We start from the raw sequence: 22,621 nt of genomic DNA, 5'->3' as shown, positions 1-22,621 counted from the left end.
TTAATCACGCTGGGCAGGCCTGACTTACCCCAGGGCCTTTGCACTGGCTGCTGCTTCAGGCTTGTATGCCTTCCCTCACTTCCTTTGCACACTGCTCAGAGGCTGCCTTGGCCTGAGGATGCTGGCTTACCCTGCCTAAGCAGAGAATCAGCCCCTGCTCCGTGCTCTGCTTTCCTCCCGTAACACATGCCTGACTTGATGTGGTCAGTCTCCTTCTGGGGGGATATTCCCTTAGGGTTGGGGTTTGCCTATTTTGCTCACTGTGGCATCCCAGCAAAGGTGGACACCCTATGAAGGACGACCCAGGAGCGAAGTCAGGCCTGTGTGTCCTGCAGGAAAGGGTCTTGGGTGGGGGGTTCGCAGCCCCACACCTTGTACTTGGGGCCCTTTCACTCCCCCTCGGCCCTGTGAGAACCCCGTCTGTCCTCCAGCTGCCAGTGTCACCGCCCTGCCCCGTCTATGTGATGTCATGGGCTTGTGTGACATCACAGCGGATAGGGCAGGGCTGCCACTGGCTCCACGCTCCACTGGTGGGAGCAGTGGAAGGAGGAGGTACCGGTTTCTCGTTTGATCCAAGGTTGTCCTCTTGGAGTGTAACAGGACTGCTCGGCTGAGGGGGCTTGGCTGGGGACATGGTTGCCAGGTGAGACCCCAGTCCCATGCTGCCTGGCCCCTCTGTTCCCGCACCGACCACAGCCACCAGTCGTCCCCCACCCCCCGTGAGGTCCCACCGATGCTAACCCGTTCTCTCTCCCAGGTTCCCTTGACCCCTCGTCTGCCCTCCGACTGTTACAATGAGATACGCACCCGAATTCAAGAAATCGCCCTCGCACCTCCTGAAGAAATTTGCAGGTAACGGGGAAGGGCTGCGGGGCCTGTCTCACCCCACAGTGGTGGCGGTCGGTCCCCAGGCTGAGCCAGGGAATGGGGCAAAGGGACGCAGGAAATGCCGTGCGGCCTTCGCTTTCGCGCAAGTGTCCCCGTAGAGACCCCTGAGCCCGGGTGTTCGGGGCCAGAAACACGTGCAGCTGGCTCCCGGGGTCCGGGGTCAAAGATGTGCCGCTTGGACACGTCTGTCTCAAAATGTTTACTGTGAGAGCAAGTTCCTCTTACGGAGAACGTATTTCCAACAGGAAAGCCCACCTCCCCCATCCCGGGCGCCCGGGGTCTGCGGTCAGAAACTCCTATGGGGTGCCAGGGGGGACCAGGGCAGTGGCTCCGTGAGGCTGGGGGTCCGTGTGTGTGCACGTCCGTGTGTGGCCACGGAGGTCCACACGGGGGGTGCCCTGCATGGCCGAGGAGGGAAGGGCCGTTCCTACCATGCACATTTGCGTGCGACTAAATTTTTCTTCTCAAGGGGGCTTGTCTGCACACGTTATTTTTGTGATAAAAGATAAGAAAATAGAAGGAAAAATATTTTGGTTTCTTTGTTTGTTACTTTAAAAATTTTTTTCCTATATTTGGTTTGGAACCTGGGGTGACCGGGGAGGGTTCTGGGCTGGCCAAGCTTCAGCGAGACGCAGCTTTCCTGTTGCTCGGCAAGAATCCACTGGGGACTGGGCTCTCTTGCTCTGGACGCCCTTCCTGGGGCCAGTCTGGGGGGCTCCGTCATACACGGCAGCCGGGACACGGAGGTCAGTAGGTCTGGCTCGAGACCCCAGGCCTGGGTCCGAGCTCCAGTCCAGGCTGGGGGAGCTCACTGGAGAGGTGTGGCTTCTGATCCCTAAGGCCCAGGACACAGGAGGCAGGTGGCCTGCACCTGGGGGCACTTCGTGGGCTGCAGAGAGGGCTGGTCTGGAGTAGCCCCTTCGAGTCTCCTGGCAGAAGCACCTATGTAGGGGCCAGTGTGTTGTCCGGGCCTGGGAACGGACAGCCTGCCTCGCCTCTACGTCCAGGCTGTGAGACCGGTGGCCCCGGGGTGGGGGGGCTGGAGAGCAGGGCCCGCCCCCTTCTCCAGGAGTAGGGTGGCGCAGGTTGGTCACTCAGGTTTACCAAGGAAAGCTGGGGTGCCGCCTGCGCTAACCTGCTTGGGATGGGAGGTCGTCTTCCCGGTCCTCACTGACCTGCAGCAGGGCCCTGCTCCCCGGGCTCACCCCGACCCACCTGCATTTTGACCCTGAACTGCCGGCAGGGAGTGAAGGCCGGCAAGTGACGGTGCAGCCCTGTCACCCCTGCAGGTCTCCACGGGGCTCTTCCCGTTCTGCCCTGAGACTTGTTGCTCAGCCGTGAGACGACCGCTGGTTTTGTCCGGCACCTGCCGGCAGCCTTCCTCCGGCCAGGCGTGGTGCTCCTGCTGTTGCAGGCTCCTTCTGCTGGGCACTGGCCCCTGGGGCCTGGGCAGGTGGGGGGCAGGGGGGCAGGGGAAGGCGGTGTTAACTCTGTGGGGACCCTGGCGCACCCCCAGCAGCGCTGCCTGCCCGGCGTTCCTGTCCTCAGGGGTGGGCTTCAGTTCCCCCGTGTCTGGACGGTCCTCCTGCTGTCAGCCAGGGCAGGGGCGGTGACGCTGAAGGCTTGCCCGGGAGCGAACACACTGCCTGAAGGAGCAAGTGAGGGTCCAGAGGGGACAGACGGCCGCCTCAGACGGCCGCCTCAGATGGCCGCCTCAAGACGGGCTGGCCGGGGCAGGCAGCGGGGGCCTGGCCGTCTTCTCCTCTGCCCACCGTACCCCAGCTCGCTGTGCCCGGCAGCTGCTTGCTGTGCAGGTGTGGGGAGACCGAAGGGCTGCTGGGGGCACATCTCAAGTCCACCTAGCAAAGCAGGGTGCTGGCCCCGGGGCTCAGTTCCACGCCATTGAGACGGTGTCCTGTTGAGGGCAGAGAGCGAGCCAGTGGGTCCCCCTGACCCCCGACTGAGCAGCACCCCTGGGGATAATAGTCCTGGGCTAGGGTCTCGTGGTGGAAAGAAGGCCAGGTGCCTTCTGGCCAAGCTCCGAAGACTGACCTCCTGCCCTGGTGCTCTGGGGACCGACTGCTCTTCCACACTCTTCTGTAAGCAGCCAGAGCGGGAAGTCCCAGTCCCCTGTGTTCCCATGTGGGGAGTGACATGGAAGAAAATACACATTATGAAGAAACATAGGCCTCGCCAGCTTGTTTGCTGCCCGTGCTGTTGGCTGGAATGATCCTTGGTCGTGACGGAGCACCTTCGAGACCCCTCGGTCCCCTGGCTCTATGAAGACAGTGGGGCGATGGGAACCCCAGCTCTCCTGCTCAGCTGCATGGTCTTGGGTCTCCTGGAACTTTCTGGACAAGGTGGAAAGGGCTGAGTGCACTGGTGTTTGCTACCACGCTGGCTGCCATCTTGTGGGGTCCTTGCTCTCAATTGTGTGGGAGCTGCCGCAGGTACGGTGGTGGCTGTGCTCCCCATGTCGCCACCACGAGGGCCTGGGCGGGCTCCGTGCAGCCCGGACCCCACCTGAGGCAAAGCTGGGCACGGCTGGCATACCTTAAAAGGATGGCTTGCAGGGCGACTGAGCACTGGGTGACCCTGGGAAGCAGGGGAGGCCAACCCTACCTGGCCGGGGAGCCGGGCTCTGGGAGAGGCAGTGGTGCAGGAGGGTGACCGCGGGCGGCTTCGTCCCCTGACCCTGCCCGGCCCGGTGCTGCCGTGTCTGCAGTGGCTTTCGGAGGCAGGAGGGACGGTGGGTTTCTCCGGAGCTTTCGGAGGCAGGAGGGACAGTGGGTTTCTCCGGAGTCCCCGTGTCTGAAGGACGGTCAGTGCTGGAGAAAGGGCTGGGTGTCCTGGAGGCCGCCGCGTCCCTTTCCCCTCGCGCCAGGAACCCCCAGCTGGGTCGGGCCAGACGCTGCTGCTGCCCCGGGGACTCCCGTGTCCTCCAGCGGGAAGCGCGTCAGTAGCCGGAGCCGAGCGGCGCGGAGATGGGTCGCATGCGGTCCGGGTCCTCGCCTGCTTGCTTTTGCTCAAAGCTGACATTTTACGTTCAGTCCTTCTGAATCGACTTTTGAATTCTGGAATCCTCTTCAGCCTGAGCTGCTAATCCTCTCCCCGTGTGCGTCCCGGTGACCGGAGCTCGCGGTGCGCCCGGCGCCCCGACACCCACCACACCAGGTCTCCGTTCTGCGTTTCTGTCGCAGCGCGTGGAGCCCGGCGGGCCCTGCAGAGACGCGCGATGGCCTTAGCGGTCAGAGGGCCCCGCGTCCCTCTCTGGAGTTCGCGGGGTGTGATTCTGTTCAGAATCTCATTCAGACCTTCCAGTCGGATCCGATGATGCATGATTAAAAACACCACAGGCCCCCACGCCCACCCCCTCCCAGCCCTCGGGCCTGCAACTCCTGGGGGGCTCTTCTCGTGCTGATGGCTGTGTGTCTGCTTTCCAGTGTGCGACATTCCTCTCTACGACATCTGTGACTACAACGTCACCAGGGACCGCTGCAAGGAGCTAGGCTGCTGCTTTTACAAAGGCGTGTGCTACGAGAAGGCGGTGCCCAGTGAGTACTGTGCCGGCCCCCTGCAGAGCCGCTCCGGAGGCCCACGGGCCCTGGAGGCCCACGGGCTGTGTCCCTCCCCGGGCCCCCCTGCCGGGGCCGGCCTTGGTGGTTCCCTGGTTCCATCGCTCTGGTGTGTGAGCGGGAACAGCCAGCTTTGGGGTCACTGAATGGGACAGAAGCCCCCGAGGACGTTCGCTCCAGGGTAGAATGGACCTGGAAGGGTCTCGGGGAGACCCCGGGCATGTAGGGATGTAGAAGCAGCTCCGGGCGGGGCTGGCCGCCGGCTGTGTGCAAGGTCAGACCCCATGGGGCTTCTCCGCAGCCTTGTCAGGGACAGCAGAAAGCCCTCACCCCGTGTGTCCGGGGTGTGGTGGGGCCGGCGGGGCGTCCTGAGATGGCGAGGCCATGGGAGCAGGGAGAGGCCGCCGCCCTCGGAGCAGGGTCCCCCGGCGGCTGTGAGCGGGCCGTGCCGGGGACAGGACTCACAGCTGAGTGCGAGAGCGGCGTGCGGGCCGGGTGGCAAGCTGGAATGTCCTGCGCGAAGGGGTCTTCTCCTTAGGCTGTCTGGGGGTTTGCTCCTGCTTTAGAGCTTTCTGGGCCCCTAGAATTTTCCAAATTAGTATTTCCAAACCCTCATGAGATTCACTTGGTGACTGATGTGTTTTCTTGCCCTGTTTGCGGCCCTTTTTAGAAATGAGGGTGCTTGGCTCTGGGAGGGTTTGGAGAGGAATGAAGGAGCGTGTGGTGCGGGGTCGCCTGCGCAAGACCTTGCCAGAGAGGAGGAAGGTGCCCCCCACAGAGAAGCTGGCCATGGCCACGGGCGCTCAGCAGTGCCTATGCTGTGGGGGAACGGGACCCGGGCCCTCCCTGTCCCAGGCCACTCTCCTCTGCCCTCACCTCCCCAGTGGATAAAGGCACACTTGTGTGGGGAGCCTGGAAAGGTTTCTTGCTCTCTCCTCTGAGCCCCAGGTGGGCTGAGCCCTCGGAGGTGAGACCCAGAGTAAGCCCTTCTTCCCAGACGTGGGAAGGCCTAGGAAGTCAGAAATGCTTGTGACTCACGGGGTGACCTATGGGGTGACCCACAGGGCTGCCTGATCCCACAGACTGAAAGCCCTAAGCCAGCTCCTTGTGCGAGAAGAAGTGACATTCTGCACAAAAGGGTCGAAGAACGTAGAGCATGGGCAGGATCGTGGCTTGCTTTACGGTGAAGATTTGGCCCTTAGGGCGAAAGAGGAGGAAGTCTGGTTCTCGGAGGTGAGATCAGAGGCCACAAGAAACGCCACTAACAGCTAAGAAGATTATCTGGTGGTGATTTCTCCTCCAGATGTGGAGCTGGAAGACTTGGGACCAGACTCTCCCCGCTTCTCTCTGCCCCGGGAGCCCCGAGCAACCCTAGATTTCCCTATACCTGTACCTTTCTCAGTACCCGTAGATTAGAAACAACTGGAAATTACCTCTTTTTTGATCATTTTTATTGAGGTAGATTCTCGTACCATAAAATTTACCCCTTGAAAGTGTACAGTCTGGTGGGTTTCGGTTGTGCAGCCATCCCCGTCACTTCTAGAACATCCGGATTAGCCCTGAAACAAGTCCTGTGCTCACCCACCAGACAGCCCCAGTCCCCCGCCCTCGGCCCCTGGCGGCCACCAATCTGTCCCTGTGGGTCTACCTACTCTGGACATTTCACATTAATGGAATCGTATAACCTGTGACCTTGTGCATCCGGCTGCTTTCACATGTTTTCAGGATTCATCATGTGGAGGCAGGTGTCGCACTGCGTTCCTGTTATGGCTCAGTAATATCCCGTGGTACGCATAGACCACATTTTGTTTGCCCACAAGTTAGCTGATGGAGATTTGGGTTGTTCCCACTTGTTAGCTACTAGGGACGTGTGCGTGTCAGTTTTTGCATGAACACGTGGATTTGCATTCCGAGCATTTCCTTGGGTATTCACCGGCCGAGGAATTGCTGGGTCCTTTCTCAACCAGGCTTAAAATGTTTAAAGAACCGCCAAACTCTTTCCCACAGTGGCTGCATTGTTGGACAGTCTCAGCTTCAGGACCTGAATTCCAGTTTCTCCGGATCCTCAGCAATACGAGTTGTGTGTCTTTTCGACGATACCCGCCGGGTATGACGTGGCGTCTCTCTGTGGTTCGGATTGTCCTTCTCTGATGAGTGAGGATGTTGTGTATCTTTGCACGGGCATTTGGCCATTTGTGCGTCATCTCTGAAGAAGACCATTTACATTTCTTGCCTGGTGTTTAACTGGGTTAATTGTCTTTTTATTGTGGTGTTGTAAGAGCTCCATATATATTTCGGATAGTAGCCCTTTGTCAGATAAGTGATCTGCAACTACTTCCTCCCCGTCTGGCGGTCCTCTTTTCACTGTGTTGATAGTGTCTCTTCGAAGCACGGTGTTTTTTAGTTTTGATGGTGCCTCGTTTATCTATTTGTTCTGTGGTCGCTTGTGCTTTTGGTGTCATAGCTCAAAAACCATGGTCTACTCTGAGGCCACAAAGAATTACATCTGTTATTTTCTAAGCATTTTATGGTTTTACTTATATGTTCATGTCATTGGTCCATTTTGACTTAATTTTTTTTTCACAGTGTGAGGCAGGGATCCAGTTTCGTTCTTTTCCATCTAGACTTCCAGGTGTCGTAGCATCACTTGTTGGGAAGACTCTTCTCTCCCACTGAACCGCTTTCAGTCCTTGTCTAACGTCAATTGCCCGGACGTGTGAGGGTTTATTTCTCCACTTGATTCCACTAAGCATGTACCACACCGCTTTGATTGCTGTAGCTTTACAATAAATGTTGAAATTGAAAAGCAGGACTCCTCCAATTTTGTTCTACTTTTTCAGGATTGTTTTTAGTACTATGGGTTCTGTGCATTTCCATATCAGGATCAGCTTATCAATTTCTGAAAAAAAAATGCCATCTGATATTTTGATGGGGATTGTGTTAAATCTGTAGATGACTTGTGGGTGGGATATTGCCCTCTTCATATAATGTTAAGTATTCTAGCCCATGAACAAGGGGATGTCTTTCCATTTATTTAAGTCTTCTTTAATTTCTCTCAACAATATTGTGTTGTTTTCAGTGTACCAATCTTGCATTTCTTTTGTTCAATTTATTAGTATTTTATTCTCCTGGTGTTATTGTGAGTGGATATATCTCTTTAATTTGATTTTTAGACTGTATATAGAATTGTAGGTATATACACAAGAGAATTGAAAGGTTGCTAGAACTGGTTTTTATATTGTGGTCTTACAGGCTGCCAAATTCTTGGACTCATGTGTTAGTTCTACTCATTTTTAGTTGATTACTTAGGATTATCTCGATACCCGAGTGTATCATCTGCAAATAGAGATCACGTTACTTCTTTCTTTCCAGTGTAGTGAGTTTTATTTCATCTTCTTGCTTACTTGCCCTGGTTAGAAACTCTAGTGCATGAGGAACAGAGCTGGTGAGAATAGACCCCCTTATCTGCTTCCTGGGCTCAGCAGGAGCTTTTCAGTGTTTCGTGGGTAAGGAGGCTGGTAGCTATGGGTCGTACCAAAGGCCAGGTTGAGTAAGCTCCTTTCTCTTCCAGTTTCCTGGGTGTTTTTATTGTGCAGGGATGTTGGATTTTATCAAACGCTTCGTCTGCATCTGCTGGATACTCTGGTCTTTATTACTCGTGTGGGTTTGAGGTTCCGTCTAGTATCCTGCGCTTGCTCCCGTTTGATGCTTCCTGTACGACAGTTCTGCTCCTGATGAATTTCTCAGTTCCTGTTTGGGACTGTCTGAACTTGTCCATTTGGGGGAGGATAGCGCTGCAGTATATACAATTCCTGATTGGCAGGCTTTTCCTGTCAGCACTTTGACTGTGTTATCACCTTGCCTTCTGGCCTCCGTGATTTCTGGTGAGGGACCCACTGTCACTCTTTAGGTTTCTTCATATACATCATGTTGCTTCTCTTTTTCTGTTTTCAAGATTCTCTGTCATTTGACTATTATGTATCTAGGGGTGGAGCTCTTTGAGTTTATCCTGATCATCAAATTCAGGAAATTTTTGCTATTTCTTCAAATATTATTCTCTTTTCTCTCCACTCCCTCTGGGACTCCCATTGTGCATATTGGACCGCTCCATGGTGCCCCACACGTCTCTAAGGCTTCGTTAACTTTTCCTGATTCTATTTTCTGTTGCTCGAAGAGTCTCAACCGATCTATCTTCAGCTTTGCAGATTCTTTCTTTTGCCTGCTCAAATCTATTGAACTCCTCTAATGATATTTTCATTTCTGTTACACTCTCAACTCCAGAATTTCTATTTTTTTTCCTTAAAAAAAGTAGTTTCTGGGCCACCTGGGTGGGTCAGTGGGTTAAGCCTCTCTACCTTTGGCTCAGGTCATGGTCTCAGGGTCCTGGGATCAAGCCCTGCATCAGGCTCTCTGCTCAGCGGGGAGCCTGCTTCCCTCTCTCTCTGCCTGCCTCTCTGCCTACTTGTGATCTCTCTCTCTCTCTCTATCAAATAAATAAATAAAATCTTTTTTTAAAAAAGGTAATTTCTATGTCTGTATTGGTACTCTTTATCTGGTGAGATATTCTCCTACTTTACCTCTTCCAACATAGTTTCATTTGGGTTTTTTTTTGTTGTTGTTGTTTTGTTTTTATTTGAAGTAACTTATTTATTTATTTTAAAAATATTTTATTTATTTATTTGACAGAGAGAGAGATCACAAGTAGGCAGAGAAGCAGACAGAGAGAGAGGAGGAAGCAGGCTCCCCGCTGAGCAGAGAGCCTGATGTGGGGCCTGATCCCAGGACCCTGAGATCACAACCTGGGCCAAAGGCAGAGGCTTTAACCCCCTGAGCTACCCAGGCACCCCAAGACATAGCTAATTTAAAATCTTTGCCTAGTGAACCAACATCTGGTCATGCACAGGGACAGGTTTTTGTGTGTGTTTGTGTATGTGTGTGTGTATTCTTGCTTGTTTCTTTGCACATCTAACTTTTTAAATTGCAAACTAGACATTTAAAAATACGTGGCAACTCTAAAAATCATATTTTCCTGCCTCCCCAAAGTTGTTGTTAGCATTGTTCAATGACGTTTCTGCACTAGTTCCAAAAAGTCTGTATTGTGTGTAGTATGTGACCATTGAAGAGACTGCTTGGTCGGCCTACTGCTCAGCTAATGACTGGAAAATCTGCTTAGGTTCTTGGAAACCATAAGTGTCAGTCTTTGTATGGCGACTCTTTGTGTGTGTTGAGGTGCACCTTCAACAGTCAGCCAGATAGTTTCCAACTGTGCCTTTATCTTTTCGCGTGCTTACACAGAGCCTCACGATCCGCCAGAAGTGAAAGTTTAGGACCTTCTCAGCTGTTTTCAAAGTATGTGCATCGTACTTTGGGCTTGGGCATGCCCATTACCTTCTAGATCCCAAGAATATGTCACAGCTTTTCAGACCTCCCTGCAGACAGGTAATTCCCCAGATTTTCCTCTTAAACTTTCTGGTCGGCTTATTGTCTACCCCCAACTGCTATCAGCCATTTTAGCCATCATGATTTTTAACAGTTGCCTCTGATTGTTTTCGACAAATGCCTGAGAAGAAGTTGTTTCTACTAGATTAGCTCTAAGTCGTGCCAAATAAAGAAAGCCTTGCAAGTGAGATCTTCTGGTGAAGTACTGGATGGACCAAATAATGACAGTTCTTTGGGACTGGGCTGTGAAGAAGCTCCAGCCCTGGTCTGCCTCCTTCAGTGATGCCAGGCTACTAGTTGTCACCATGACTATGGGCTCTTGGTTCAAGACTAGCAGAGAATTGGAGGTGAACAAAAGTGGGAATAGGGCAAGTTAAAATTTCTCCATTTCCCTGTTATTGACATTCATGTGTTCATCTGCAAACTTTTGATTGGGTAATTTTCAGAGTTCTGAAAAGTTTATTATAAATTCTGATAAATCTGATAAAATTCTCATAAAAGCTAGTCTTCTCATTGGTTTTATGGAGGGGGGTTTTGGGAGGGGATGGCTCCTTTTCTACCCTTCTTTTTCTGATGCCACACTAAAAATTAATTCCAGACTTTTTTAAAAAAATATTTTATTTATTTATTTGATAGAGATTACAAGTAATCAGAGAGGCAGGCAGGGAGAGAGGGAGAGAGAGAGGAGGAAGCAGGCTCCCTACTGATTGGAGAGCCCAATGCGGGTTCGATCCCAGGACCCTGAGACCATGACCTGAGCTGAAGGCAGAGGCTTTAACCCACTGAGCCACCCAGATGCCCCTTAATTCCAGACTTTAATGAACCTCGGGTCTGGTTGCACACAATTGGGTGGTAAAAGCTGCAATGAGACATAGCACTTTGTCTTTAAAAGAGTTTATTGTCCTGCACGTCTCTCATTGTGAAATGCACAACCTATAGCCAGAATCCCATGTGAACCATCTTTTCGAGCCCCATGTCTTCCTGTGTGCAATGGCTTATTGATTCGTAGCTTGTTCTCTGGGATATATGACTGCTCTTCTTGAGTTGGGGTCACGGCTCTGGGTGGTGGTTTGGCCGTAAGTTGTTGCTTTTTGCATTTGTCATCTCTGTCACTTTGTGGCATCAGTGGTTTGACACACACATCTTGGCATTGGAGGGCCAGGTCAAGTACATCGTGGAGCTTTCCTTCTTGGCTCCAGTGTCAGAAGCACTTGTGTATCTTAGTTTTTCTGAGATGTTTACCATTTGGGACTTCTAAAAGCAGAAACATTCACATCCAAAGAACATTTGAATCTGTTCTTTCGGTCTTCCACATTTGAAGGGGCAGAAGACATTCAGTTTCTCAGTCAGGTCTCATGTGTGGCCATCGTCTTTGGTTGTCTCTCCGGTTTCCTCACATCCCAATGGAACAGCCCCAACGGCACAGGTGGTGAGATGGGTCCTTGAAGGCAGACTGTGGCTAGGGAGAGCACATAGGATCAAGCTGCTGCCACTTCTTTTCCCATCTGTCCCTCCCCCGAATGTCTTCTCATGAGAATTTTATGAACAAGTTAGCTCTTTTGTACATGTTTATGTATGATCCAAACATAACGTGTATTAGTAGTACTACCTTATGCCCATAGCTCTTTTGGAAGATGAGCCTTATTCCTTATAGCACCTTACCTATTAGTGTCTATAAGGAACCCCAAAAAGAACACCAACTCTTAAGAATATTTTGTCCAGGAAGAGTGTTCATTGCTCTATAAATAAGTACATCATTTTTGCATAACTCTCTTTCTATCCTTTCAGAGTTTTAATAAATGAATTGTGTGGGCTGGGCTTTTCCTTGGCTTCTGACTTCTTTCAGGCTCGAGAGGTTGAGCCATCTGTGGGAAGAGTCTGGGCCGTGAGCCCTACATTTAGGTTCTCACTGCTCCCTCAAATTATTTTTCATTTCCTTGACATCTTTCTCATTCAAGACGGCAAGTGAACCTTTGTGCCGTGTAAGTTGTAGCACTCAGTGACAGGGTATTATGAGTTCTTTGTGCACATAATTCCATGTTATGAAAACCTTTCACCAACTTCTTAAATTGGCTGGTTTGAAGTGCACATTGTATTACGGCATAATCTGTATGATTAAGAATATGAACTTGGGGAATTAGCATTAGATCTTTGAGAAAGAATTGGGAATTCTAGGAGAATGACTTGCCTTCATTCCTCAGTCTTGATTCAGGACACATTATTTAACATGTCACTTCTGAGCGTGTGGCTTCTGTTGCTTCATGGGACTCGCTGAGATGATTTGAAAACTTTTAACTGTATCTGGGGGTGAAATTACCAAGAGATTCCTTAAAGAAAATAATGCTTTCCTCCGTGGTTGCTAGTTGTCAGTGACCAATCATAATATTGAATTTATGGTAAATCGTACATGTTGTCAGTAGGAAACTGTGTGCGGGTGGATCCTGTGCTGAGAGGATCACAGAGACTCGGTCTCTGCCTCCAAGAACTTGACACCAAAGACTGAAGATGCTTCCATGTGTAAAGACGTGGAAGATATGCTGACAATCGGATGTTCCAGCACTGCCCACGTGTGTGTCTTTTTCATGGCTTCACCCACATAAATTTCGAATTTACTCCCAAGAACCAGGATACAAAATCACACTAAGGAACTGGGATTCAGGACTTTGAGGGCTCCCTTCTTGTCCCTTCAAAGCTCCTGGTTTGGTCATTTCCTTTCAGTTCATTCACCATCATTTAAGTGCACTTCTCTGTGCCAGGCCTTTGCCACACTGTTGGATTAATTACTTATGCTGTGTGACAAACTGCCCAGGACTTAGTGGCCGAAAGCAGTAGCTGAGAGCCTTAGCTGGGTGGAGTGGGCTTGGTGACTCACGAGGCAGCGGTCAGCTGAAGGCTGGACCAGGGCTGGAGGGCCTGCTCTGAGATGGCTCGCTTGGCTGGTGAGTGGTACTTGGGGTTAACAGGAAGCCCTTTTCTGTGACGTGAGACCTGCTTGCCTGTCCTTAAGACATGGTGATGGCCTCTTCCTAGAGCAGGTGGCCTGAGAAAGGCAGGTAGAAGCCACAGTGACTGTGACCTAGCCCCAGCAGTCACACCCTGCCCAGTGCCCTTGGTTCAGAGGTCAGCCCTCTGTAATGTGAAAGCATCTACACTCGGATGTGAATCCCAGGAAGTGAGCATCCTGCAGGCCGTCCTGGGAGCTGGTTCTCGCAGCCCTAGAGATGGCAAGAGGAACTGAGGTGAACACATTCCCATAGGCAATGCGTCACCGAAAGGAATAAGCCTGCTGATCAGAACAGAGCCTTCAGCAAGCATCTTGCCGCCTGGTTCGTTGCAGTGGTGTGCTGGCGACCCCACAGGCCGGGTCCCACTGCCCGCTCCATCCTCTCCCTGACGGACCCTTGACCATGCAGTGCCCGGCGTATGCCTGACCCTCACTTACTGAGCTCAGATCAATAGGGGAAAATGAAGCATTTGGGCTGCCATCATGGGGCTTTTTGGCTTCAACTCCCTTCAGCCTTCTGACCTCAGCCCCCATATAAAGGGTCTTGGAGGCCCGTCCATTCCCCGAGACCCTCTGGGTTGGTTCAGGGAAAGCAGCTGCCTTGGGAATCCCCCTCTTGTATCTTCGAGGCCGCTTTCTCTGCAGCTACTGCTTACCTTCTGTTGTGGGTCAGACTTTTCTCCCCCCGCCCTCCCAGCGAAGTGTTGATGGCCAAACCTCTGGTCCCTGTGAATGTGACCTTAGTTAGAAACACCGCCTTTGCAGCTGTGAGTAGTTAAGGTGAGGTCCCCCTGGAGTAGCGTGAGCTCCAAATCCAATGGGGCCAGCATCCTTATAGGAGACAGAGACGCCCAGAGCAGACAGGAAGGAGAGGGCCAGGTGAAGACAGCGTCACAGAGGGAAGCTGCCACGTGATAGCAAGACCCAGAGCCGGGGGATGTATGTACAAGCCAAGGGCTCCGGGGAGCTCAGGGCCAGCAGGAGCTGGAGAGGCAGGGAGGCACCCCTGAGCCCTCAGAGGGTCACCACTGTGGGCTTCTGCCTGCACAGCTGTGGCCACAGCTTTCTGTTGTTGGAAGCCACCCACTGGTGCTACTGTGTTACGTCAGCCTCAGCACGCGCACGGAGCTCCCAGGGACATGGCATCCCACGACGTCGCGGCTGGTGAAGCGTGGGTGCACATGGTTTTGGGGTGGTGGTGAGCAAACTGAAGCAAACCCTGTCCCTCGAGGTGGGGGTTTGCAAAGAAGCCAGTTTGTGCCCTTTGGAAGAGCAGAAAGCAGTGAGAGACGAGGCAGACAGTAGGAAAAGTGTAGGGACCCCCGTGCGCAGACTGCACGCCGGGCGCCATGGCCAGAGCGCTCCCTGCATCCCGTCTTCCGTGTCCATACCTCCGCCTGATGGAGAGGGTGTCGGTCACAGGGCTTCCACTGAGCGGGCTCCTGGGGGCTGCCTGGGCACGAGGCCCCCGGGACATGGCCCCCGGCTCTGCCTGAGCCCTGAGCCCAGGAGCCACGGACCCCAACCATCAGTCCCAATGGGAGAGGCTCCTGCAGTGGAGGGTCCCCTGGGTAGGCTGGGCCATGCCCTCTCCTGCTTCCCCCGGGGTTGGAAGGGGGCCCAGAACTTTCCCACAGATGGGAGCACGGGCCTAGGGGCCGCACCCCAAGAGTCACCGTGAAGGCCCAGGCTCTTCTGTTGGGGCAAGTCTAGAGAAGACAAGTCTAGGGGACGGCAGAAGGCCCTCATTAATAGAGATGCTCAGCCAGTGGAACGTGTCCATCAGCCAAGAAGGCTTCTGCTTTTGTTCAGTCTTGCGATAGCTCCGCCGAATGTTGAGGAACCGTTTCTGGGGAGTTGGGGCAGGGGTCCCAGCTCCTGGGCAGCAGAGGAGCTTTTCTGGAGAAGAGACGAGGGCGCGGTCTGTGCCATTGTCCTCACGGGCCACCTGCGACTGCTCTTTGCGTGGCCCACATGGAGTCTCGTGCAGCTGGGGAGCCTTCGAGCCCTCAGCTGTGTCCGCAGGGGAGGTGGTGTAGGAGAGGCTGCGGGCCGCAGGGGGCGGGCACCCCCGACTTGGGCGTGAGGTCCGACTTCATGAGGGAAACTGTTTTCCAGTCTACGTGCAGGTCTTCTCTGCCTTGATCGTGGTCATCGCTGGGGCCTTCGTCATCACTATCATCTACAGGTCAGTCGGTCCTCCACGAACACACCTGCGAACGTGCGGGATGTGCGGCGGCGAGGCGCGGGTGCGGGCGGTCGGCAGCCAGAGGGGCCCAGCAGCTCCCCCGGAGCTCCCAAGGACGCCCCCCAGCAGTTACGGAGCTCCGACCTGGTTCGCATCCTGCTCGCCCCCGTCTGCCCACGAGAGGGTGTGGGGATCCCTGCCTGGGGTGTCTGCAGGGTGCTCTGTGCTGTGAGTCATGGTGCAGACGTGCTCCAGACACGAGTCTCCCCTCTTGTTTTGGTGGTGGGGACACAAGCCCATGGCAGCTCGTGGTTACTCATGGTCAGAGCCTGGATACATCGTCGCCACTCAGGGCTGAGGGGCCCCAACACGAGCCCCCTTATAAACACAGAGAGAAGCCACGGAGACTGGTCACGTCGCTCTGTCCAGCAGCAAAGAAAACTACTCCCCGCTGTGAGCGGTGCCAGCTGACATCTTGAGGGACCTGCCTGCCCTGTTGTCGCCCTTGGGCGCCAGGATGCCATGTAGGACGGCGTGTGTAGAGCACGTGTCAGAAGCTGAAGTGGAACAGCTGAGGCGAAGCCCGAGTCCCCCTGCTGTAGGGACACGTCGTGGTGAGGGACCAGATGACCTGTTGAATGGTCCACCTTCAACTTCTCTCTTCCCGTCAGGGTTGTTCAAGAGAACAGGAGAGAAAAGGAAGTGCCCACAGACGTCCCTCCATCTCCCAAGTCCAGCATGAAAGAAGAGACGGCGCCGTCAGGCGAGGAGGAAGCCTCCAAGCCCCCGAGCTCAGAGCCGCAGACCAAGAGCGAGAGCGTCAGGGAGGGGGACAGTAAGTCAGCAGGCTGTCCCGGCACAGGGCACGGCGGTGCTCCCCCAGAGACCCCGGCTGGGCCAGGCATGCCCCGGGGCGGGCAGGGCAGAGAGGTGTGTGGGCAGCTGCGGTGCTGGGCAAGTCCGCACCCGCAGACCCAATCGGACACTTCCTGGCTGGGGCATGGGGACCCGGTTGCCACCGTGAGAGCCTGATGGTCTGGTGGTGGTGGCTCCAGCCCTGGCACCTTTGCTTTTGTGGATTTATCGATGGTCTCAGGACAGGAGGGCTCTGCCAGTTGCTGGTTGCTTTTCACAGGGGGACGTGTGGCCAGGTTAGGGAAGGAAGCGCCCCGTGCCCTCAGCTGTGCCTCGGGCGGTGTCTGTGTGGACGCGAGCTCTCTGGGCCGCTTGATTCCCAACAGTCGCAAAGACTCGGTTTCATCGGGGCCACTGGGGAGAAGGGGCAGGAAGAAGGGGCCTGCCTAGACGTCCCCTAGGGTTTGTGGCCTGCCCCTGCCGAGCTGTCTGAGCCCCACGGTGCTGCCCGCGGGCAGGACATGCGCCCCTCCTCAGGGGCTTTCTGCAGAGTGAGGCCATGAGAAGTGGAGACACTTCTTGGGTGACAGGGGACAGGGCCGACAGACCATTGGCCAGCCTTGTCTTGGATTAGATCATGGCCACGTAGATGTGTTGCAGACCTGAGGACATGGCCTCGGGATTGCTGAGCGTGCTCTGCAGAAACCCCCCTGACCTTCACTGCAGCCTCCTTGACCATAATGGAAGAGACCGACGACTGAGGGTGTGCCGGAGCCAAAGTGCAGGTCGGCAGAGGCGCCCACCGGGAGGGCCCAGCCGGCGAGCTGCCACGAAGTGTGCGATGGGAAGAGCACAATGACAAACAGTAAAGGTATTTTCAGTGCTTCCGCTTGCGTGTTGTCATGGTCACAGCGGCCTTTCTCTCTCCAGACAGACCTGGCCCGTGGGTGCCAGGACGCTGACTGGGAGCTGTCGGCAGCCGGCCGTGCTGCCCGCGACCGCTGCTGGAGCCCGGCCAAGCCACCGTGCCACTTCTCGGAATGCAGGCTGCGCCCGCACGGGGTGGGCTTGTCGCCCCAACTCATGCGGGGTCCGGACCTGCCCAGCAGCGAGCCGTGCAAGGAAAGGCACGGCGTCCGCCTCTGGGAGGCCCAGGCCACCTGCTGCAGCTTCCTCCCGGCCCTCTTCCAGGGCGGAATGCGCAAAGGTTCCCGAGGGACGGGCAAGCGCTAACCGGGCGGGGGGATGCGGCCCAGGGAGCCCCGTGGTCTTGGAGAATCTCTGCCTTTTACCTTGAAAACTTGTGTTCTCCAGAGTAGCTGCCGCTCATGTGTGCGTATGTTGTAGGCCTAGTGTGTATATCTGTGGGCGTGCATGAACACATGTGAGTGCACGTGTGCAAGTATATATGGGTGTGTGTGCATGTACACACACGTGCACAGGTGCACACATGTACGTAGGTGCACAGGTGCACACGTGTGTAAGCACGTGCGTGTTCACAATGCAGGCATGGGCCTATGTGCGAGTGTGCACAGGGGTATGAATGCACACATGGGTGTGTGTACTTGTATGAGCGTGCACACACATGTCTGCATGTGTGCACGATTGCAGCTCACACATGCACGAGTGTGGACACACACGTGCGCACACACGTGTCCATGCATGCACGTGTGTGTTTGTGTGCACATATATGGGTGTGCCCACGTGTGCCCACGTGGGGACTGCACGCAGGTGTGTGCATATAACCACAGTGTGCACATGCACGGGTGTGCGCGTGTGCACACGTGTGGACGTGCATGGGTATACGCAGTACATCCGCATGTGTGCACAGATGTGGGTGTGCACACGTGTGTATACATGTTAACAATCCAGTTGAGCAGACACACAAAGGTGTGACTGCTCTGCACCGATCCAGGCAGCAGGTGAAGCCCAGGGGGCCAGTGGGTGGGGCTGGACAGGCAAATGACCACGGTTAGTACTTGATCACACACGCACTCAAGTCTTCCCTCACCCCACAATGTGGTGAGGCCAGTCTGTCCCTCAGGGCAAGGGGAGACACTGGTCTCTAGTCCCGTGATGTCAACCTGACTGGGGCGCAGGATGCTCAGGTATTTACTCGAGCGTAATTCTGGGTGTGTCTGGGAAGATGTTTCTGGATGAGATTAACACGGGAATCAAGCGGACAGCTCGCCCCAGGGTCGGCGGGCCTCATCCAATCAGTTGAAGGTCTGCTAGAACAGCAGGGCTGATTGTCCAGTGAGGAGGAGGGAACTCTTCCTGCCTGATTGCCTTTGAACTGAGACATTGGCTTTTTTTTTTGCCTTTGATCCAAACTGAAAGGTGGGTTCTCCTGGCCTTGAGCCTGCTGGACTCCAGACTGACACACATGGCCTCTGCTCCTCCAGCTCACTGGCATATCTGGGGATCTGTCCGCCTCCATCAGTCAATCTCCTGTTGGCTTGGAGAACCCTGACCAGTACCGCTCCCCGTCCCAACCCAGTGTAAGGGGGAAGTTGGCCTTAGCCCGAGGAAAGGTCTGGTCTTTGTTGCTGGTGCCTGGGAGGTGACCTCTGTCCTTTGGTGCTTCTCAAGGGCTGGACATGTGTCTGTGAGTCAGGGCAGGAGGCAGATGGTCGATGCTAACAAGATGACTCGGGATGGAGTCAGCGCAGCAGAGACCCCGACCGCAGGACCTCGTGGGGGACGAGGGCTGGAAACGGAGTTCAACCACACAGGCAACAATGCCATCAGTCGTGTCCACAGAAAGAAGCCCCGCTCCATGCAGGTCACTGGGCGGGGCTGAGCGTCCCTGGTCACTGACCCGCCGGGGCTGAGCGCCCCTGGTCGCTGACCCGCCAGCTTGTGTCTGGGGAGGGCGTGATGCGGCCTTTGGGGCCTCCGCCTCGCCCCTTGCGCCTCTCCCTCTGGCTGCTTCTGATTTGCATCCTTCAGTTATAATAACACTTCAGTTGTTAGGTACAGTCCTTCCCCGAGTTCAACGGGTTGTTCTAGCAACTTGTGGAACACGAGGGGGGTCGCAACGCGCCCCCGACTTCGCAGCCAGCTGGTGTGACGTGTGGGTGGCCTGGGAGCCCGGACTTGAGGTGGGCCCCCGAGGGAAAGCAGTCTTGTGGAAACAGGCTAAGCTCCCCTGTGCCCCCTTCCTCACAGCAGCAATCTGTCGCGGGGCCCCAGGGCTGGCGGCCTGCCCCGGACGGGCGGGCGGGGGGCACGGGAACCCATGTTTTCATTACCTTCCTTGTCCTGTGAGGGGACAGGCCAGGGATGCTCCCCTCGGCCTTGTTGCTGCCCAGAAGGATGAAGAGACCCCACTGGGTCGTGCAGAACGTGGGGGAGGCCCATGGGGCCTCAGAGCAGGAGCGTCCCACCTGAAACGGGCGTCCAGAATGGCTTTGCACTTTGCCGCCGAGGCCTGTTGCGCGCCGGCCGCGGGCACGCCACGCGACAGCCCTCGCCGCGCAGCACAAAGCCCCTGTCATCGGCCTGTGTGGTACCTGACGGATTATGTAATAATTCCCGTGGTCCTCCCTTGTCTGAGAATAAGAACACTGGATTCTGAAAGTCAGGCGGCGCACACTATAATCTGATCTTTTGATGAAGAACAGAAAAGCTGATTTATTTTTAGATAATGAACTTGCTGGTAAGTCCTAATTTGGGTCCCCTGTGTTTAAGTGCCTGGTGCAGTTCAGCACGTCCCCCGCTCCGTGTGTCTGCGTGTGTCGGCGTGTCACCCCGGGCACACGGCCCTCCCCGGGTCCGAGCCACACAGAGGCTGCTGCTGAGGCTTCGAAAGCAGACGAATGAAGCCGGAGCGCTGAGGCTTTCTTTGGCTCCGAGCTCGCCTTTCCCTCCCATGACGATGCCCTCTTTGTGCTTCTCTCCAGGTTGTAAGCAAATAGATTTTAAAAATGGACCCCCATCCCTTGCCTTCCCAAAGTGGTTTTAGGAATTAGATGTAGACGCCTAGAATGACGTTCGCCCCGAGTGGCCGTGCCGTGAGGGCTGGTCGGCCTCCCAGGGGGGCGTTCTTTCTGGAGAGCGGCCGGGACTAGAGCGAGCGTGCTCACGTCTTCATGTCCCTGGTTCTCTCTGCAAACAGCAAGAGACTCCAGAGCAGCGGGCCGAGGCCCGGGACTGGGGAGGGTCCCAGGCATGCTCAGTGTGGAACCGTGGCCTCGGATGCTCGTGGCCTCGTCGGTGGCGCGGGTGGGGGTGACGTGGGGACGGAGGCAGGGAGCAGCCTTTCCTCCCGCGGGCCGCTGGGCGAGGTGTCTCAGCCCGCCTGAGAGCGACGCGGAATCCGTCCTTTTGATGAGCCGGGAACCAGCGTCCCTGCCCCTGCCAGGAGCCAGGGAGACGGTGACACCCGGCACGGGCTAGAAACCCGTGAAACCGCTAGAGCCTCTGGACCAAGCTCCATCCTCAGTGGGAGAGAGGAGGGGCAAGAGGCAGAGGAACAGCCCCGGGGTGTCCCCTTCCCGATCCCCAGAACCCGTGAGTGCGTGAGTCACGTCTCAGACGCCACGTGCTTGGGGTCCTTGAGGTGGGGCGACTATCCTGGGTTGTCAGCCAGGGCCCGAGACACGGGCTCCCCGGCGACGGCAGAGGCAGAGGCGCCTGTGGAGGGAAGGCAGAGGTGATGCTGCTGGCCCTGCAGGTGGAGGAGCTACCGCGAGCCCCGGCGCGCCGCCGCTAGAAGCCGGATAAAGGGAGTGGAGCCTCCCCAGCACTGTCAGCGGGGCCGCGTGGGGCCATCAGACCCCGACCTGGGGAGCCAACATCAGACCCCGACCTGTGCAACCAACACCAGACCCCAACCTGCGCAACCAGCGCAGCTGTGTCGTGCGGCGCATGTGGCGGTTTGTTGTTACGACAGAGCCTGGGACGGTGCTGCGGAGGGGGAGGCGGAGGGGCCGCTGGGGGTCTCTGTCTAGGACCCCAGGTCCCGAGCAAGGTGGTTCCCGGGGTCCCAGCATCCCCCCAGGAGCTTGTTGGGAGCACACGGTGCCCTGACTCAGGACAGGCGCTTACGCGGCTGCTGGCCTGGAGAGTCGGGGGGCGGGTAGAGGGAGGCGGGTGGGGCCGTGCCCTGCCCAGGTCAGTGCTCCTGAGTCCAGAGGGAGAACAGTGAGCCCAGTGGCAGGTTCCCTCTTGTCCTTCTACCTGGTGGGTGCGGGTGGAGGTGGGACGGAGACCCGGCCTGAGCGGGGTGATAGTTCAGCGCTTGGAGCGCGCCAGTGGGAGAGGGGAGGGTGGTCAGCGGTGTCTAGAGAGAGGGCGGCTGTAGTCAGAAGACCTTGGGCAAGAGGCTGGGTGAGGAGCGCCTGGCTGGCTCCGTGGGTGAAGCCGCTGCCTTCGGCTCAGGTCATGATCTCAGGGTCCTGGGATCGAGCCCCGCATCGGGCTCTGCTCAGCGGGGAGCCTGCTTCCTCCTCTCTCTCTGCCTGCCTCTCTGCCTACTTGTCATCTGTCAAATAAACAAATAAAATCTTGAAAAAAAAAAAAAGCTGGGTAAGGAGAGACAGGACACAGGTGGGGACAGGAGAGGCAGAAACCTGGGGCCGAGTGTAAAGTGGAGGCGACTGGTGAGGACAAGGTGAAGAACAAGATCTCGGGGCGGGGTCTCCTGGGGGCACCGTGAAGCCCACCCCCAGCGGCCACAGGTCGGTCTTGTGGGTGCAGCGAGGGGCTGCCCTCCGCTTCTGGATGAGCTGGCTTGGTTCCAAAAAGCGAGAAAACCTTCTGCCCTTTGGTCATGTATTTTCTCGCCCAGACACCTGGTTCTACTTTGCAAAGCCTGCCACGGCCGGCGGGAGGTGGAGAGCAGCTGTCCCCTCTCCCTGCGGCCTATGGACGAGATTGTACAAAATTAATATCATTTCTTCCACAATTCACCAGCGAGCCTGTCTGGGTCTGGTGCTTTCTGTTTCGGAAAGTTGGTGTCCAAGGTGTGAATTCTGGTGAATCCGGTCTCTCCAGGAATTGGCCTTTTCATCCCGTTTAACAACTGCGTGGGCGCAAAGTTCTGGTTTTCCAGTATTGACCTCCTCGTAACGTCGGTGGCGTCGGTGGTGAGGTCCCAGCTTTCATTTTTGATATTAATTTGCCTTTTTACTTTTACTTTTTTTTAAAATGTTATTTTTATTTATTTGACAGAGATCACAAGCAGGCAGAGAGGCAGAGAGAGAGGAGGAAGCAGGCTCCCTGCCGAGCAGAGAGCCCAATGCAGGACTCGATCCCAGGCCCCTGGGATCATGACCTGAGCTGAAGGCAGAGGCTTAACCCCCTGAGCCACCCAGGCGCCCCTACTTTTACTTTTTAAAAGACATTTGTTTTAGAAAGTGTGAGTAGGGGCAGGGCAGAGGGAGAGAATCAACCTCAAGCAGGCTCCACACCCAGCATCAAGCCTCACGTGGGGCTCGATCTCATGACCCTGAGATCATGACCTGAGCCTAAACCGAGAGTCAGATGTTTAACCAACGGAGCCACCCAGGCACCCTAATTTGCCTTCTTTTTAAAACCTATTTGAAACACGCTCAAGCTTCCAGCAGAGTTACAAGTTAGAGTATGAGTTTTTTCTCCACTGAACTGTGTCAGAGAACATTGCTGCCGCAATGGCCTCCCCTATGTTCTAGCGTGCATTTCTGCTGA

The 22,621-nt window shown here is 55.5% G+C and overlaps 1 protein-coding gene across 1 annotated transcript; it reads left to right on the top strand.

Annotated features, from left to right (window-relative positions):
- The first annotated feature begins 478 nt into the window (after positions 1 to 478).
- Positions 479 to 21,315, top strand: TEX29 (testis expressed 29). The gene is made up of 6 exons (XM_004833891.3): positions 479 to 643; positions 758 to 852; positions 4,332 to 4,442; positions 15,025 to 15,094; positions 15,766 to 15,929; positions 16,676 to 21,315. Exons 2-6 carry the CDS (start codon positions 795 to 797, stop codon positions 16,708 to 16,710), a joined length of 438 nt encoding a protein of 145 aa, XP_004833948.1. The 5' UTR covers positions 479 to 643; positions 758 to 794; the 3' UTR covers positions 16,711 to 21,315.
- Positions 21,316 to 22,621: the final 1,306 nt, after the last annotated feature.

Source organism: Mustela putorius, unplaced genomic scaffold (genome assembly GCF_011764305.1).
Source record: "Mustela putorius furo isolate JIRA1106 unplaced genomic scaffold, ASM1176430v1.1 tig00000551_pilon_pilon_pilon, whole genome shotgun sequence".
NCBI classification, from domain to species: domain Eukaryota; kingdom Metazoa; phylum Chordata; class Mammalia; order Carnivora; family Mustelidae; genus Mustela; species Mustela putorius.
The sequence above is the reverse complement of the archived record's forward strand: the minus strand, read 5'-3'. Positions and strand labels throughout refer to the sequence as shown.